At 50.4% G+C, this 17703-nt stretch overlaps 2 protein-coding genes across 5 annotated transcripts in view; one reads left to right on the top strand and one right to left on the bottom strand.

Moving 5' to 3' along the window:
- Window positions 1–941: 941 nt before the first annotated feature.
- On the top strand, window positions 942–11263 carry LOC138821854 (serine/threonine-protein phosphatase PGAM5, mitochondrial). Of its 3 annotated transcripts, none has more exons than XM_070014307.1 (6): window positions 942–1169; window positions 2531–2709; window positions 8186–8311; window positions 8413–8501; window positions 8600–8733; window positions 10995–11263. In XM_070014307.1, exons 1-6 carry the CDS (start codon window positions 979–981, stop codon window positions 11143–11145), a joined length of 870 nt encoding a protein of 289 aa, XP_069870408.1. In that variant the 5' UTR covers window positions 942–978; the 3' UTR covers window positions 11146–11263. The 3 variants fall into 3 exon arrangements, with proteins under 3 accessions (XP_069870408.1, XP_069870409.1, XP_069870410.1); XM_070014308.1 differs by having other exon boundaries at window positions 944–1169; window positions 8603–8733; XM_070014309.1 differs by lacking the exon at window positions 942–1169 and adding an exon at window positions 1744–1790.
- A 1183-nt stretch (window positions 11264–12446) lies between these two features.
- LOC138821853 (ankyrin repeat and LEM domain-containing protein 2-like) overlaps window positions 12447–17703 on the bottom strand; it is a 28377-nt gene continuing 23120 nt past the window's right edge. Inside the window, exons 11-13 of one of the 2 annotated variants that reach the window (XM_070014306.1) lie at window positions 16100–16709; window positions 15463–15594; window positions 12447–13368 (exon numbers count right to left, since the gene is read on the bottom strand). In XM_070014306.1, the coding sequence (XP_069870407.1) occupies window positions 13197–13368; window positions 15463–15594; window positions 16100–16709 (914 nt within the window). In that variant the 3' untranslated portion in view covers window positions 12447–13196. The other variant, XM_070014305.1, reaches the window with a different exon arrangement.

Here is a 17703-nt window from a genome sequence, read left to right as displayed (position 1 = left end):
CAGCATCTGGAGCTTCCCAGACTCCAGGGCTGAATGGATGTCTACTGTGTGTCAACGGGCCGGGCCGGGCCCCTGCCGGGCTGAGCCGGGTCCCCCCCCCCCCCGGGCTGAGCCGGGTCCCCGCCGGGCTGAGCCGGGCTGAGGTCCCCCCGGGCTGAGCCGGGTCCCCCCCCCCCCGGGCTGAGCCGGGTCCCCGCCGGGCTGAGCCGGGCTGAGGTCCCCCCGGGCTGAGCCGGGTCCCCCCCCCCCGGGCTGAGCCGGGTCCCCGCCGGGCTGAGCCGGGCTGAGGTCCCCCCGGGCTGAGCCGGGTCCCCCCCCCCCCGGGCTGAGCCGGGTCCCCGCCGGGCTGAGGTCCCCCCGGGCTGAGCCGGGTCCCCCCCCCCCCGGGCTGAGCCGGGTCCCCCCCCCGCCGGGCTGAGCCGGGCTGAGGTCCCCCCGGGCTGAGCCGGGTCCCCCCCCCCCGGGCTGAGCCGGGTCCCCCCCCCCCCCGGGCTGAGCCGGGTCCCCGCCGGGCTGAGGTCCCCCCGGGCTGAGCCGGGTCCCCCCCGGGCTGAGCCGGGCTGAGGTCCCCCCGGGCTGAGCCGGGTCCCCGCCGGGCTGAGCCCCCGCCGGGCCTCCCCGCGCCCCGGCCGCGTTTCCCGGCCTCCCCGCGGGCCCCGCGCCCCGCGTCCTCGGGCGGGGACATTGTGAGCGCACAGCGGGCGCGCGCCCGGCGAGGCAGCGGCTGGGAGGCTCCGCAGACGGGGCGCGGGCCCGGGAGCGGCCACCCTGGCTCCACGAGGCGAAGTCCCGCCAGCAGACCCCGCGCGCCCGCCGCGCACAGCCCCGCCGCCCGCGCCCGCCGCCGAGCTCCCAGCGGCCCTCGCGGCCCGGACGCCCCGGGGGCGGGGCTTCCGCCGGCCGAGCGCGCGTGCGCGGAAGTATGTCCCGCGCCGCGCGCCGTCCCGCCGCGGGCCGTCCTTCCGCGCGCGGGGCGGCATGGCGTTCCGGCAGGCGCTGCAGCTCGCGGCCTGCGGGCTGGCCGGGGGCTCGGCCGCCGTGCTCTTCTCGGCGGTCGCGGTGGGCAAGCCGCGGGCGGGCGGCGACGCGGAGCCGCGCGGGGGCGAGCCGCAGGCCTGGGCCGGGAGCGCGCGGGCGAGGCCCGGCGTCTGGGACCCGAACTGGGACAGGTAGGCGGCGGGGGGGGGCGAGGGGGAGGGCGGGGGGGCGGGGGGACGGGGGGAGGGCGGGGGGGACGGGAGGGCGGGGGGACGGGGGGGGCGGGGGGAGGGCGGGGGGACGGGGGAAGGGCGGGGGGCCGGAGGGAGGGAGGGAGGGCGGGGGGGGAGGGAGGGAGGGCGGGGGGGGAGGGAGGGATGGAGGGAGGGCGGGAGAAACGGGGAACGGCGGCTCCGGACCGAGGCCGATCCCCCCCCCCCGCCCCGTCCTGTCGGCCGTGGGCCTTGAACTCGGCCCCGCAGCGCCGCCTCCGGTGTCCGGCGTCCCGTGTCGCTGGAGATGGGCCCCGGCCCGGCCGCACCGCCGTCACCAGCGGGGCCCGGCTCTGCGGCCAGGGTCGGGCTTTTTCTTCTTCTGGGTCACCCCTGAGCCGCCCGCCCAGCCCGGTGCCGAGCTCTCGCCCCAGGGTGGGACCTGGCCGTGGCCGCCCCGTCCCGCGTCCTCGGGTGCTCACGCCGGTGCCGGCCGGTGCCTCGGTTGGGGTTTGTTTTGCTCATGGCTTCTCCCTCACGGTGGCGCGCAAGAGCTTGAGGCAGGAGGATGCAGAGTTCAAGCCCAGCTTGGGCTACAGAGTGAGTTTGAGAAGCCTTGGCAAATGTCTAGGAGACCCTGCCTCCAAGAACAAAAACAGAATAGAGTGCACTAAACTTGAGGCCCTTTGGAGGAAAATACTTTTGAGGCCAGGAAATTGGCGTGAAGTAGAACTAAAAGTGAAGTCCTGCTTTACTGATTTAAACTTATGATCCAAGCATTGTCTGGATTTGTGGCAGGAAAGATGGAGGATCTTAAGTCCTTTGGAGAAAGTCTCATGGCAGATAGGACTGATCAACCACAAGAAAGGGACTCAGGAGAGAATGCCTTTTCTTGTAGCCACTTGTCCATGCTAGAAGTGCCCAGAGCTTTACGTGGTGAAGCTCTGGCTTCTCTCTCCCGTCTGTGGCTTTCTTTTTTTGTCTGTAGCTTCCAAACGTTCTCTGGTGTCTGGCCTCAGGCCCCTCACTGTCAACCTTGGCTTTGGTGTGCAATTGGCCCTTCTAAACAGCTATCATCACTTTAGTGCTCTCTACACTTTCCTCTTCCACCAGTATGAATGAATTTTAACAGGTTTGATTTGTGTTGTTCCCTAACTCACAGTTAACCTTTAGTAGCTTCAGTTCCATGAGCCCCAACCAGTGCCGGGGCACTGTAGAGTGTGCGGTAAAGAGTGCAAGTATGCTCTTAGCGATGGCTTCTCCAGCTTGAGAATACTGGTCCTGGTTTTTCCCCGTCCTCCCAGATACTGAAAGGCATGCCATCTTATCTTTCCCATTAGGCGAGAACCACTTTCTCTAATCAACCTGAGAAAGAGGAATGTGGAATCTGGAGAAGAAGAACTAGCGTCCAGGCTAGACCATTACAAAGCCAAGGCCACAAGGCACATCTTCCTCATCAGGCACTCCCAGTACCATGTGGATGGCTCCATGGAAAAGGACCGGACTCTGACCCCCCTGGGTATGTGCTGAGCCTTGGATCCTGCTGACTCCTTGTTTGGCCCCAAATGTTCTCAGGGTACTGACTCTCCCCAAACCCATGCTGGTCTAGGCACCAATGGATCAAGCATATAATCGTAGCTACTCAGGAAGCTGAGATCTGGGGATGGAGGTTGGAAGTTAGCCGAGGCAAATCTGTGAGACTCTTACCTCTAATTAACCAGCAGAAAATCTAGAAGTGGAGGTGTTGCTCAAGTGGGAAAGTACCATTAATGAACGGATAAAGCTGAGCCAGAGTGAGAAGCCCTGAGTTCAAGCCCCAGTGCTGGCACAACAACAACAAAAACTCAGGTAGGAAAGTGAGAAGAGCCTTATCTTCAATCAGCCACCAAAAGCTGGAAATGGTAGGGCACTGGTGGCTCACTCATGTAATAATGCTAGCTACTCAGGAAGCTGAGGTTTGAGGATCTCAGAAGTCAGCCTGGGCAGGAAAGTTCTCCATGAGATTCTTATCCCTAATCAACCGTTAAAATCTTGGAAGTGGAGCTACAGCTCAAGAGGTAGAGCACTAGCCTTGAGTGAAAATAAGCTAAGGGACAGTGCCCAGGTCTAGGCCCTAAGTTTAAGTCCCAGTGCCAGCACCAAAAAAAAACCAACCCCAAAATAAAAACACTTCCCTGTGTTTGGGGGTCATCAGCCCATACCTGGATGTTGTCATTGTCAGTAAATATGCTTTGCGACAGTAGGTGCACACCACACCTGGTTGAATTTCAATAACTTTTTTTTTTTTTTTTTGGTTGTGGGGCTTGAACTCTGGGCCTGGGTGCTGTCCCTTAGTTCTTCAGCTCAAGGCCAGAGCTCTACAGCTTGAGCCACAGGGCCACTTCTGGTTTTCTAGTGGTTTATTGGAGATAAGAGTTTCACGGACTTTCCTGCCCGGGCTGGCTTTGAACCATGATCCTCAGATCTCAGCCTCGTGAGTCACCAGGATTACAGGCGGGAGCCACTGGTGCCCAGCTTCAACAACTTTTTTTGTACTACACATTTTTTTTTTTTATTAGCATCAACTAGTTATCCAGGGGATTTCTTTTGTTACTGTTTGCTGGTCTTGGGCTTGAACTTGGCCTGGGCACTGTCCTTGAACTTCTTTGTGTTCAAGGCTAACACTATCACTTGAGCCACAGTGTCAACTTCTGGTGTTTTCTGAGTAGTTTATTGGAGGTAAGTCTCACCAACTTTTCTGCTTGAGCTGGCTCTGAATTGTGATCCTCAGATCTCAGCCTCCTGAGTAGCTAGGGTTACAGACATGAGCCCCATGCTCAGCTGGGGGTTTCATTTGAGATGTCCATATATATTTACAAAGTAACTTGATCAGAGTCAAACCAGGTTCAACAAGCTTCATTCTTTTTTCTTTACAAAGGTACATAAAATATTTTGATACTCACTCTCCTGTACCCTCTCCTCTCCCCTCTACTAGTATGCACACACTGAGCAGAATCTCTTTTACATTCTGTGTGTGTGTGTAAACTTGTTCAAAGAGGCTTCACTGGTATTTCACACATGCATACATACTATTTTAACCAGAGTGACCACTTACTCCCACTCCCCCCCCAGCCCCTCTCAGTGAGTTTTGTTTGCTGTCCTCCTTTACAATGAATTTAGTATCATTTACCCTCATCTTGTAAACTTGCTCTGTCTCCCTTTACCTGTCTGTCTATGTGTGTATACATTTCCCTGTGAATGTATATATGTGCTTATTATCGTTTAGGTCTAGCGTGCACACAGGAGAGAAAACGTGACCTTGGCTCTGGCTTGAATCTGGCTTGCTTCACTCCCATCCATTTCTCTGTAATTTCCTGTATTCATTCTTTGTTCTGAACAGTTACTGTTCTATTTAGGATGTGTTAGGTGTCTTAAAGGCCTCCTGTTCCTAGTGGCTACTTTCTCAAGATTTGGGAAATTTTCTCGTTTATTGGATATGCTTTCTGTCCCTTTAGTGTGCACTTATTCTTCTGTCTCACAGGTTTTGAAGGTTACACTTGTACTTCTTAATATTTTCCCTGTTTCTTTTTTTCTTTTTCTTTTTGCCAGTCCTGGGACTTTGAGGGCCTAGGCACTGTTCCTGAGCTGCTTTTGCTCAAGGCTGGCAGTGTACCACTTGAGCCACAGCTCCTCTTCTGGCTTTTCTGTTGGTTAATTGGTGATAAGAATCTCATGGACTTTCATGTCCAGGCTGGCTTTGAACCATGATTTTCAGATCTCAACCTCCTTAGTAGTTAGGATTATATTTGTGAGCCGCCAATACCCAGCTTGAGGAAATTTATTTATTTTTTGCCAGTCTTGGGCACTGTGCCTGAGCTGCTTTTGCTCTCTACTGTTTGAGCCACAGCACCACTTCTGTTTTTTCCTGTATATGTGGTGCTGAGGAATCAAACCCAGGGCTTCATGCATGCTAGGCAAGCACTCTACCACTAAGCCACACTCCCAGTCTGTTTCTTCATTTAACTTTTTTTTTTTTTTTTTGCCAGTCCTAGGGCTTGACTCAGTGCCTGGGCACTGTCCCTGAGCTGCTTTTGCTCAAGGCCAGCGCTCTACCACTAGAGCCACAGTTCCCCTTATGGCCTTTTCTGTTTATATAGTACTGAGGAATTGAACCCAGGGCTTTATGCATGCTATGCAAGCACTCTACCACTAAGCCATATTCTCAGCCCTTAACTATTCTTAATCTATCCACCTTTGCCAGGCGCCAGTGGTTCAAGCCTTTATTCCTAGCTACTCAGGAGACTCAAATCTGAAGATTGCTGTTGAAAGCCAGCCCGGGAAGAGAAGGCTGTGAGACTCTTAACTCTAATTAACCAGCAGAGAACTAGAAGTTGGGCCGGGTGCTGGTGGCTCACGCCTGTAATCCTAGCTACTCAGAAGGCTGAGATCTGAGGATCGCGGTTCAAAGCCAGCCCGGGCAGGAGAGACCGTGAGACTCCTATCTCCAATAAACGACCAGAAAACCGGAAGTGGCGCTGTAGCTCAAGTGGTAGAGCGCTCGCCTTGAGCTGAAGAGCTGAGGGACAGTGCCCAGGCCCAGAGTTCAAGCCCCACGGCCGACAAAAAAAAAAACAAAAACAAAAAAGAAAACTAGAAGTTGAGTTGTGGCTCAAGTGCTAGAGTGAGTGCCTTGAGCTGAAGAGCTCACAGACAATGCCAAGGCCCAGAGTTCAAGCCACACGACCAACACAAAGGAGGGGTGGGGATATATTCACATAATCACCTTACCAAGATCTGATAACGTCTTCAACTTTTTCTGCTTTACTGGAGAGACTTGCCAGAGCTTTATATTTGACTTAAATAGTGAGTGAGGTTATCATTTTCAGAGTTTCAGGTGTTTTGTTTTGTTTTTTGTTTTGTCAGTTGTGGGACTTGAACTCTGGGCCTAGGCACTGTCCCTGCACTCTTCAGCTCAAGATGAGTGCTCTACCACTTGAGCCACAGTACCACTTCCGTTTTTTTTGGGTTTTTTTGGGGTCCGGTCGTGGGGCCTGGGCGCTGTCCCTCAGCTCTTCAGCTCAAGGCTAGTGCTCTACTACTTGAGCCACAGCGCCACTTCCGGCTTTTTTCTTTTTGCTAATGTGGTGCTGAGGAATCGAACCCAGGGCCTCAGGCATGCAAGGCAAGCGCTCTACCACTGAGCACCTTCCCAGCCCACCACTTCCGGTTTTCTAGTGGTTTATTAGACATAAGAGTCCCATGGACTTTCCTGCCCGGGCTGGCTCTGAACCATGATCCTCAGGTCTCAGCCTCCTGAATAGTTAGGATGACAGGCGTGAGCCACCAGTGCCTGGCTGTTTTGTTTTTTTTTTAACTTCAACTCTTTATTTGTATTTTCACTGAGGTTTTGCAGTTGTTTATATCCTCTGAATTGTTTCAGTTTCTGTGCACGTCCCCTTTCACTGATCATGCTTTTCTTCCTTCCATCTGGTGGTGGTAGGAGGGATTCAACCCCAGGCCTTACCCGTGTGAGACCGGTTCTCCCTTGAGGCAGGCTCCCCCGCCTCATTGGTCATTGTAATCATGCTTCTGGGTTCTTTGAGCTTTCTTCTTCACTGGTCTTAGCATCTATTACTGTGAAGTTGTTGACCCTTGGAATGTATGATGCTTTGTTTTATTGTTTTTTGTTGTTTTTTTTTAAACTGCCAGTCGTGGTGCCTGAACTCTGGGCCTGGGCGCTGTCCCTCAGATCTTCAGCTCAAGGCTAGTGCTCTGCTACTTGAGTCACAGCACCACTTCTGGTTTTCTGGTGGTTAGTTGGAGATAAGAGTCTCACAGACTTCCTTGCCCAGGCTGGCTTTAAACCACACCTCCTGAGTAGCTTGGTTACAGGTGTGGGCCACTTGCGCCTGGCTTTTTCTTTTTCTTTTTTTTTTGGGGGGGGTTGGTCATGGGGCTTGAACTCTGGGCCTGGGCACCGTCCCTGCTCTCTTCAGCTCAAGGCTAGTGCTCTACTACTTGAGCCACAGCACCACTTTCAGTTTTCTGGTGGTTTATTGGAGATAAGAGTCTCATGGACTTACCTGCCTGGGCTGGCTTTGAACCGTGATCTTCAGATCTCAGCCTCCTGAGTAGCTAGGATTATAGGCGTGAGCCACTGGTACCTGGCTTGGCTTTTTCTTTTGTTCTTGAGTTGAGAACTTTAGGATGGCTTTGTGGCCAAGCTTTCATCCACATACTGAGGTTATAAGGCCTCTAAACACTAGCTGGCTTTTCCTGTATTTTGTGACGTTTTGTCTATTTGAATGAGACATTTCCTTTTTGTGCAGATATTCAAATATTTGGTGGCAGAAGAGTTTCCAAGCCTGTTCTTCACCAAGCTACTCTGCTGCCTGGAAGAACTTCTGTTCCTGTACATAAACAGGAAGTAGAGAATACACATGGCCACCACCTCAGAAAATGATGTCATGGGGCATTTTCTTTTTTTTTTTTTCTTTTTTTTGGGATCCGGTCATGAGGCCTGAACACTGGGCCTGGGCGCTGTCCCTCAGCTCTTCAGCTCAAGGCTAACATCTACCACTTGAGCCACAGCGCCACTTTCGGCTTTTTTTTTTTCTGATTATGTGGTGCTGAGGAATCGAACCCAGGGCAGGCATGCAAGGCAAGCGCTCTACCACTGAGCCACCTTCCCAGCGCCGTCATGGGGCATTTTCATCCAGTGCTAAAATACATCAGAGAGAAAGCATGTGTTTGCAGTCAGTGTCTGTGTCTGCCCCTTGGTTCATTTAGCTGGTGTGTTTGGACATGTACAGAATGCAGGTGGCCCCAGCTCCACAGCTGGCAGGTTTCCAGATGACTTCTCTGTGAGGTTGAGGAGAATCTGCTCCCTGGGGCCCTGGTCCTGGGTCGGCCGAGGGCTCCTGAGGCAGGACCTTCACTGGCCTTTGCTCTCATTGCTGTGCAGTGTGCAGTGGAAGGCCCATGGGAGTGAGGTTCTCAAGTTGTTCTCCTTGCAGGCCGGGAACAGGCTGAACTTACCGGACTCCGACTTGCGAGCTTGGGGTTGAGGTTTAATAAAATTGTCCATTCCTCCATGACACGTGCTGTCGAGACCACAGACATCATCAGCAAGCACCTGCCAGGTGAGTGCTGGGTGCCAGTGGCAGGCAACTCTGGTGCCTCAGCCTAGCAAGGGCACGTTGGTTCTCAGACCCACCGCTGAGCCTGTCCCTGTCCTCCCCAGGTGTCTGCAGAGTCAGCACAGATCTGCTGCGGGAAGGCGCTCCCATCGAGCCCGACCCTCCTGTGTCCCACTGGAAGCCAGATGCTGTGGTAACAATGCTCCCCTACAGGCCTGAAGGTTGAGACACTTGTCCTGCTGTCCTCAGCCTCATCTGCTCCACACTGACCATCCTTTGCTCTGTTCCCAGCAGTATTATGAAGATGGAGCCCGGATTGAGGCTGCCTTCCGGAACTATATCCACCGGGCAGATGCCAAACAAGAAGAGGACAGCTACGAAATCTTCATATGTCATGCCAATGTCATTCGCTACATTGTATGCAGGTAGGCACTGCCATGGACTTGGCCCGGGAGGTGGAAGTCACATGCCCACAGGTCACTGGGGACAGAATGTGAATGTTGTGAACACTGTCATTCAGTGAATGATGTAGAAATGAAAACCCTCCACCTAGTGCCCTGATGCTGCTCTGTGGAGCAGCTTGTACCCTTCCTGGCCCTTGGATTCCTCCAGCTGGGGAGCTCCCGAGTCTCAGGACACTGGTGGGGCTCTGTCTGTTATGTGTAGAACATCTTTTTGTTGTCTCTGGTGTGCTTTCTTGAGCTCCTGGTGCCAAAAGGTCTTCTGGCAAGGCTTGTTGAGATGGTCCACGTGCCCAACAGCTCTGTGCAAGGCAATGTGCAAAAATCATTTCCCTCACACTTGGACAGACAGCTTTTAGGATCCATTGGTAGCTTCTGCTGAGTTTGTTCACAGATTTTGAGGCGATGTCTCTCTCCATCCAGACAAGTGTATGATGTTTCCCTTGTGGGTTTGGGATTCTGTGACTCAGTTTTACTGTTCAGAGTACTCTGTTGGGGGCTTTTTTGGGGTCCTTTTTTTCAGTCTACCACAGAATGTTTTAGGTTATATAAGACCAGCAGCCACACACTGCAGAGGGCTCTTGCTTAATTCCCTCCTCCCTCCTGGGCCTCTTAGGAAAATACTAGGGTTTCAGTAGCCAAGGGCTGCCTCTTACCAGGTTACAAATAAGATTGCTAGTAACAGAAGAGCCCTAGTGGATGATGCTGCCTGAAGCCATGCACTTGGTCTCCACTCCTCAGGACCATCCATGACCCCACTGTCCATAATGGCTGCTCCCCTCAGGCATCGCATGGGGTCAGATGCTGTGGGAGCCCTGGCCTCCAGAAACAGGCTATTGAGGATCCTTCTGGCCTGGCTCACATACTACAATAAGAGCAAATTTCTTTAGGCCGTTTGCTGAGATCCATCCCATTTGTTCCTCTTAGCTTGTGAACATACCATGACCTCTGTGCTTAAGTTGACACTGTTTTTTTGTTTTTTTTTTTTTTGGGGGGGGGTCCAATTGTGGGGCCTGAACTCTGGGCCTGGGCGCTGTCCCTCAGCTCTTCAGCTCAAGGCTAGCGCTCTACCACTTGAGCCACAATGCCTCTTCTGGCTTTTTTCTTTTTGCTTATGTGGTGCTGAGGAATTGAACCCAGGGCCTCATGCATGCAAGGCAAGCACTCTACCAATGAGTCACCTTCCCAGCCCAAGTTGACACTCTTAACAGTGTCATGAGACCCAAAGCTTGTGCTGAAATACAGCCATGCTTACCTAAGTCGATAGAGCACTGTGAGGAGAGGCAGGGCTACCACTAGGGCTCATGATGCCTACTGCTGGTTTTGTTGAGGATTTGTGAGGTACAGTACTTGAGAGGAGACATTAAAAGGCAGCTTGAGCCGGGTGCCAGTGGCTCACACCTATAATCCTAGCTACTCAGGAGGCTGAGATCTGAGGATTGCAGTTCAAAGCCAACCCGGACAAGGAAAGTCTGTGAGACTATCATCTTCAATAAAGCACTAGAAAACCGGAAGTGGTGCTGTGGCTCAAGCGGTAGAGCACTTGCCTTGAGCTGAAGAGCTGAGGGACAACGCCCAGGCCCAGAGTTCAAGATCCATGACCGGCCAAAAATAAATAAATAAATAAAAGGCAGCCTGAGGGCACCAGGTAATCCTAGCTACTTTGGAGGCTGAGATCCCAGAACTGCAGTTCTGTGACAAGCCCAGTAAAGTATGAGACTCATCTCGAATCACCAAAACAAAAGCCTGAAAGACCCGCAGCAGGTAATGTTAGAGAGGTTGCTGGATCAAACTGGGTACAGCTCAAGGTTGCTTCTTAAAGCTGAAGACTTGTGCCAGCATAGGCTAGGAATGTGGCTCATGGTAAAGTGCTTGCCTAGCATGCATGAGACCCCGGGGCCAATTCTTCAGTACCACATAAGCAGAAAAATCCAGAAGTGCTGCTGTGGCTCAAGGGGTGGAGTGCTAGCCTTGAGCTGAAGAACTGAGGGTCAGCACCCAGGCCCAGAGTTCAGGCCTCACGACTGAGAAAGAAAAATAAGTAAGAGCATGAAAATGCTCAGGATGTAGGTCACATTTCCATCCAGGAAAAATTCTTGAATCTAATGAGAAACTGATCTAGCCCTGTGTTTGGCTTTCTCCTTATTACACTGGAAAAGCAGACATTGAATTGTATGTGATGCAGGCCTGCTCCTCCCACTACTGCCTTTTCTCTTCCTTCCCAGAGCCCTACAGTTTCCTCCAGAAGGTTGGCTCCGTCTGTCCCTCAACAATGGGAGCATCACTCACTTGGTGATTCGACCCAATGGTCGTGTTGCTCTCAGAGCCCTTGGGGACACAGGATTCATGCCCCCCGAGAAGATCACCCGGTCCTGAGGCTACCTGTGAGATCCTTTTCAAGTGGCATCCTGACTCGAGCCTTCTTTCCCTGTCCAGGCAGCACTACAGTGTCATTTTGTGTTTCAACGAAGAGGCTGGCAGGAAAGTATGCAAATGTCTCATGCTGTATTTGGGTGCTTATTTTTAGCCCACGCTAAAAAGGGAAACCATTCTGGCCAGTGGCTTCTCTACCCTATGTGCCCTTTCAGAACAACCCTGTGGAGTGTGGGGCAAAAAATTCTCAGGCAAAGGCAGGCTTGTTCTAGGGAGAGCTGGCTTCATTGAGATTTGCACTAAGGTCTTAACCACAGCTGCCCAGTAATCCCGGGTTTGATAGAAAGCCTGTCAGACAAGATGGCCTTTTGTTTCCACCTCATCTTGCTTCTTATACTCTTCATTTCTGAAAACTCTTGTCATTTAAGTATTTTTGATTTCTTTACCTGGGGTCTTGGTATATATCTGTGCAGGTAGACCTGAATCTTGAGGGAAGGAATAAAGCTGTGGAAAAGCTACGGCCTGCTCCTTTGAGAAGTCGTAGGTGGATAACTGTCCTGTAGGGTGTTTTCTGGAGCCAATAAAGTATCTTGGACTGTGGGAGCATAGGGACTCACACTGTAACCCTAGCACTCAGGAAGACTGGGACAAGAGGATCTCAAAAGGAAGTATCCAGGACTGAGCTTGCCACTGGCTTCTGTTAATCTTGTGGGTTAGAGTACTTAGAAATGACAAGTTTACCCCAAATGTTAAGAAAAACAATTCCTATATGGTAGAAATGCTCTCATAAGCGTGTTTTCTATCAGCAGAATTGGGATATTTGGGTGGCTCCATTTTCTTTGTAAATAACCATGTAATAAAGCTTCAGTGGTGTTTTCTATTTTGTTTGAAGAATTTGTTGTGACTACTGTAGAGAAAATAAGCACATGCCATGCAGCTGACAAGTTGTGTCACTGCAGTCCTGTCTTTTGTCCCCAGGGCTGGCAGCACCGCCAGGTGTTCTGCTTGGAGGACTTGCCACCAGCGGCCAGAGGACATCTTGTGTTTTGTCCCATGGTGGACCTGTCACCTGCCTCGAAATCATTAAGGCAGGAGGGACAGGCTATGGCAGCTTGTAAGCACAAAGCTGAAGGCTTCTCACCTCTGACCTCAGGAGGCAGGGAGTTGCCCAGTCTGCACTGAGGGCATCCCATGCATGTCACAGCCCCAACAGCTGACCTAAGAAGCAGGCAGCATTTTAGGAACAAACCTTGACGTTCTCCTTGGGCTGTTTATAGGGAGGTGCAGGGGCACTCTGCATAGCACTGAGGCTACAAATGGAAACCGGGACTTCACACAGGACTCAGATGGGCGACACTGGGTCAACTGCCCTATCCATTCCTCCCAATCTGTCATGTTGATGACAGATGGTACAAAGACAAAAAAGCTCAGAATCACCCGGACAGACTGACCAGTCTGGAGCAAGCAGCCATAGACCAGTAATTGAGCATCTTTTCTCTTGCTTCAGCAACTCCTTCCCCCCACCCCCAATACAATTCTGAAATTGAGTTTCTAAGATACCCTCTGAAGTCATTGTCTGAATACTTGGTGTGACTACAACCTGCTTTGTTATGTAAGTTCCTTGTTAACATTTCTTGGCTGGCTCTTCTTCCAGTGGGCTTTGCATTCATGAGCTCCATGGGTAAGAGTAGGCTCTGGCCAAGTTCAGGGTGGGACTGCAGACAGGCAAGGCCTTGGCTGCCAGGACACCCTGTGTGGATACAACCTTGCCTGAGTGTGGGTGTGTGCTACCCACCCAGAAGGGGCCTGGACTCAATAGGATGGAGAAGGTTCTTCTCCCTCTGGGATTACCCTTGCCCTCTGGTTTGCAACTGATGACAGGAGACTTCTCAAACGATACGTCAGACAGAAGGTCTTCGCACCAGGAATAAGCCAGGTACATTGTCACACCTGTGGTCCCAGCTACTTGAGGCAGAGGTAGGAAGACTGTTGGAGTTCTAGACCAATCAGGGCGACAGTCCTTTCTCAAAAAGAGAAATCTGCAAATCACTCACTCAGGTTAGTGTACTTTTGAAGGGCTTTCTTCCCAAGCATGTAATCTCTCTCATCAGTAGTGTTTTAAGAGACACAGAGCCATAAGGTAAAACATTTACCAGAATAGGTATTCCCACGGTCTTGCAAATAGAATAGTCAACAGTGACTTCTAAAGCTTCAGAAAACTGCAGTCTGCAAAATTAGGGGAAAACAGTACTTTAATCGCGATCTGAGTATTGACAATAATATACTGAGACAATATGCTAAGTCTTCAGAGAAAACAGCAGCACTAAAAAGAATGTCTGTTCCAATTACCTTTTGAAAACAAAAGTGCTTTTTGGAATGTCATTGTTTTCAGAACAAACTATTATTTGCTTTACATCTTGATCTCATGTGCAAATGAAAATATCCTGTGTAACAAACTTGAATTCTAACCTATGTCTTATATAAAAGAAATAAGCTTTTTAAAAACACATTTCAATTCAGAGTGTTTACAAAGAAAAAAAAATATGTCTTTGCCGATATAATCATTGTATATTCTCAAAAAGTAACTTCAGGAAAATTAAAAGTGATTTACAAAAAGGCACTGAAGTTGGCACAACCAGTGGTAGTTTTTTGTTTTGGAGTAAACACTGGACGTGTCCACAAAACAGCTTGTGTGTGAGAAGCTGCTTCCAATAGCCAGGGTTGAGACCCCGCCTTGAGGCATGGGTAACAGGGTATACAGACCTTCCTGGGGATAATTAATGATGACTAAAACGTTAGGAAGGACTGAAAGACTCAAACCTCCAGTTTCTCTACTGTAACAAAATGATCTTTTATAAAGAAAGTCCCAGCTGAAGTAAATTCTAAAGTCAAGACAAATTGCAAAGCTAGGGAACAATTTATATTATTTAATTATCACGCTGGCAATTAAGTAGCAAGTTCAGGTGCTGGTGAGAATTAAAGACCTTCTGGTTATTGCTGGTGAGGATTCTGAGACTTGTATGACTCCAGCTGGCTCGGACTTTTTTCCCAAGAGAAAGATACTTCTCTTGTGAGCATAAGGCTGAGACAGTCAAGGCCCATTTACTCCCTGTTCCTTACTGTTAAAAACAACTAGGATCAAGCAGCAAATACCTGGGTCTTGGCATTCGTGTACTGGGAAGCTGCTCTCCAGGAGTCTGTGTACAACCTGTCCTCATGTTGTGGACAGTGGAAGTGCATTTACGTACAGCAGGGTTGGCCAGCTCCCTCCAGAGCACCTGCTCAGGCCTGGGAGGTCACACACTACCTCTCAGTCAGTCTCATTTTATTATGGGGAGGGGAGGGAGTATTAGGTGTGTGTCTCATTATGTATATATAACTCATGCTAGAGGCTTCAAACTTAAAATCCTCCTTCCTCATACTCCTGAATGCTGGATTATAGGTGGTGTACCACCACGCCCAATCTCCTTTGCTCCATTTCAAACCCAGGAATCACTACCTAGAATGTCTGCATCATTACTACATCCACATTTTGGAGAATATTTGTGCACTGCATTTTTTGAGTTTGCTTTTATTTTTCTGAAGTATTAAGTTTAAATCTGAGTTAGGACATCTGCATTTTCTAAAATACTTATGGCTTCATAGAAAGAACTAATAAATTATTCAGAATATAGTCTTTTGTTAAACTTTACCAATAAACATTACCCTTCTTTCCTTAACAATTAAGAAGGAAGTGAGCCCTATAGGGTTGCAAGTTGTGCCATGTGTGCCACTCTGCGGAGGTGGCTCCCATGTGCAGGACTGTACCGCCCGGGGCTGCCCCAGCTGGGGGACGACCTCGTGTGACCCAGTTTCCCAGGGCTGATCCCAGCAGGACCGCTTCGCCCCAAACTGCAGCAATCAAGATCTGGCTGTTGAGACTTCAACTTTCCTTTCAGTGCAGGGCTCGGCCAACTAGAAAGCCAGAAAGGTATATTAGTACTGGTGGGCCATGTCTGCAGGGTAGAAATCCAAGGAAATCAAGGTCAGGATGTAGGCAGCAATCCTCCCTGGGACCACCACAAGGTACTTCTGAACCTCAAACCCTGAACCAGGTCGCTTGTGGCGTGCGTTTCCGTATGAAACTGTCACAATCTGACTACAAATCCTGTATGCCACCAGCCTTTTCAGCCTGTCAAGATTCAGCTTAGTCTGATTTTCCACCTTACTGAAGGGTCTGCTTCTGTGCACAAATGACCATGTAGTATTAACGTGACCAAGGGGACTGTGACTAACTTGTATACACAAACCCCAAGTGCTGTTCTTAGGGCCCCATGTCACCTCTGTCTGTCTGAGGGTGAGTAGCCCAGGACTGCACTCTTCCACCTGTGCACAGCTGGATACCGGCCAGGGTCAACATCTGCACTCTCAAGCGCTGCCAAGACATCCCGATCTAGTTTTGATGGCTCGTCACTAGAATACAGGGTGGGAGGGTTAGGGAAAAGCAAATACCTGATTGAAAAAAAAAAAAAAACAAACTTGGAAAACACCACTGCATTTTAAACTCAAGAACACAATGAACAGAATATGTGGGACAATTTCGCTGAGTAACCACTAAACACACTAGGATCTCAGAGGTGCCAGCTGGAGGGACAATAGCCAGTGTAGAGGGCCAGAGCAGAGCTACTGCCCTCAGTGTCCCACAACAAAGGCAGGGAGAGTGTCTCCAGGAGACTAGCTGGGTCCCCCACAAGTAGCACCATCAACCCCATTATTATGTGTTAACTCCAAAAATAAATTAATTAGGAAGAATGAATTCTGGTGTATTCCCTTCCCTGGATCAGCTACCACAGAGCTGAAAGAAAACACTGTAGAGTACTAGAAGCTACACATTCAGGAAGAAGATGGGAGGGGACCTGTCAAGTTGTGGGAAAAAAGAACTACAAGCAATGCCACATGTGGAAGGGCTATCACTCACCCAAAAAGGAAGAGCTTCCTAGTGGAGTTCCTAGTAGGTCCAGGCACACGTGCGGCCTGGGCGCCAGGGCTACTGGGACCCTGGGACATTTCCACTGCTCCTGCTGGCATCTCCCGGTCAGTCCTGACTTGGCTGTTTCCCAGTCTGTCTGCCGCAAGGGGACTTGCTGGCAAAGCACCTTCTACTGCATCTTTTCTTGAAGTCAGGACCTTCTTATCTTTAGTTTTCCTGTTTCCATTTGATGTCTCAGAAGGATTTTTCAAGTTCAGTTTATCAAACTGAAGAGTCAAAGAAGACACAGGTGGCAAAAGGTCTGCCTCCCCAGGAGGGCGCTCTTGTCTTCCCCAGCTTGGGGTTCTCTGGCTCAGAGAGTGGCTTACCCCATTCTCACGACAGTGGGGATGGTGGTATCCACCTGGGCCTTCTCCACAGTCTGCCTTCTGCCCCAGGGGAAGGGCACCATACTCCAAGTTTTCAAAAGCATCAATTGTGAGCTGGCTTTGACTCTGCTCTGTATTCTGCAGGTTTTTCATTTCTTCTAAGCTCATGCCATCCTCTTCATCTAGAAATGCCCCCACAGAGATGGGATTGCTATGCTTCTTCGCACTACCTAGGAGGACAATGGAAGAGGCACATTGGGTATGCAGGTCAGAACCAGAATGATCATCTGTAAGCCCTATAACCCAAGCAAAAAATGAAAAATAGGATATGGCAAGCAGAAATCATTTGGTCCCTTCTCCCTCAAATTCAGGAATTATAAGGAAAATTGAGGCCAGGCCAAGACTACGGGGAGAGGATATCCTTGTAGTTCGGTGGCTCCCTCCTAGCTCTGACCAGCTCTATAAAGAACCCTGTTCTGTAAGTGGAATAAGCAGAACTTGAGAGCAGCACTTTGCTGTCCAAACCCAGGTGAAGGCCCGTCTTTCTTTATCATAACAGTGGTCACTGGAACTGAGGCATGAACAAATGTGCTCACTTCATTCAACATTAACTAATTTAACACATCATTCTGTGGGGACAACAGGTGTGGCCTCCTCCTTTTTTCTTTTTGCTTATGTGGTGCTGAGGACTCAAACCCAGCAAGCGCTCTACCATTGAGCCACTTTCCCAGCCCATGGGTTCCTCTTTCTTATCCCCCAACTCTTTCCAATTTATTATCAATTCACTAGATTTTAATTGAGGCATAGTTCCAATATGGTATGCTGTAATTATACCACTGTTCAAAAATTAGTATTATAGGGGCTGGGAAGGTGGCTCAGTGGTAGAGCACTTGCCTTGCATGCTCAAGGTCCTGGGTTCAATTCCTCAGCACCACATAAGAAAAAAGCCGGAAGTGGCGCTGTGGCTCAAGTGGTAGAGTGCTAGCCTTGAGCTTAAGAGCTGAGGGGCAGCGCCCAGGCCCAGAGTTCAGGCCCCACGACCGGACCCCCCAAAAAAAAAATTAGTATTATGCTAATATCTACATGTATGTTTTTCCTCCCACTAATTATATGCATTACTGTACAGCATTCATTACAATTGTAAGCCCTTTTTTATATCATACCCTACACTCTGAAAGCATGATATTTATTTATTTATTTATTTTGGTCAGTTTGAACTCAGGG

Source organism: Dipodomys merriami, unplaced genomic scaffold (assembly GCF_024711535.1).
Source record: "Dipodomys merriami isolate MVZ:Mamm:240054 unplaced genomic scaffold, mDipMer1.0.p SCAF_943, whole genome shotgun sequence".
Taxonomy (NCBI): Eukaryota; Metazoa; Chordata; class Mammalia; order Rodentia; family Heteromyidae; genus Dipodomys; species Dipodomys merriami.
Note: the sequence above shows the minus strand (reverse complement) of the source record. Positions and strands in the feature narration are given on the sequence as shown.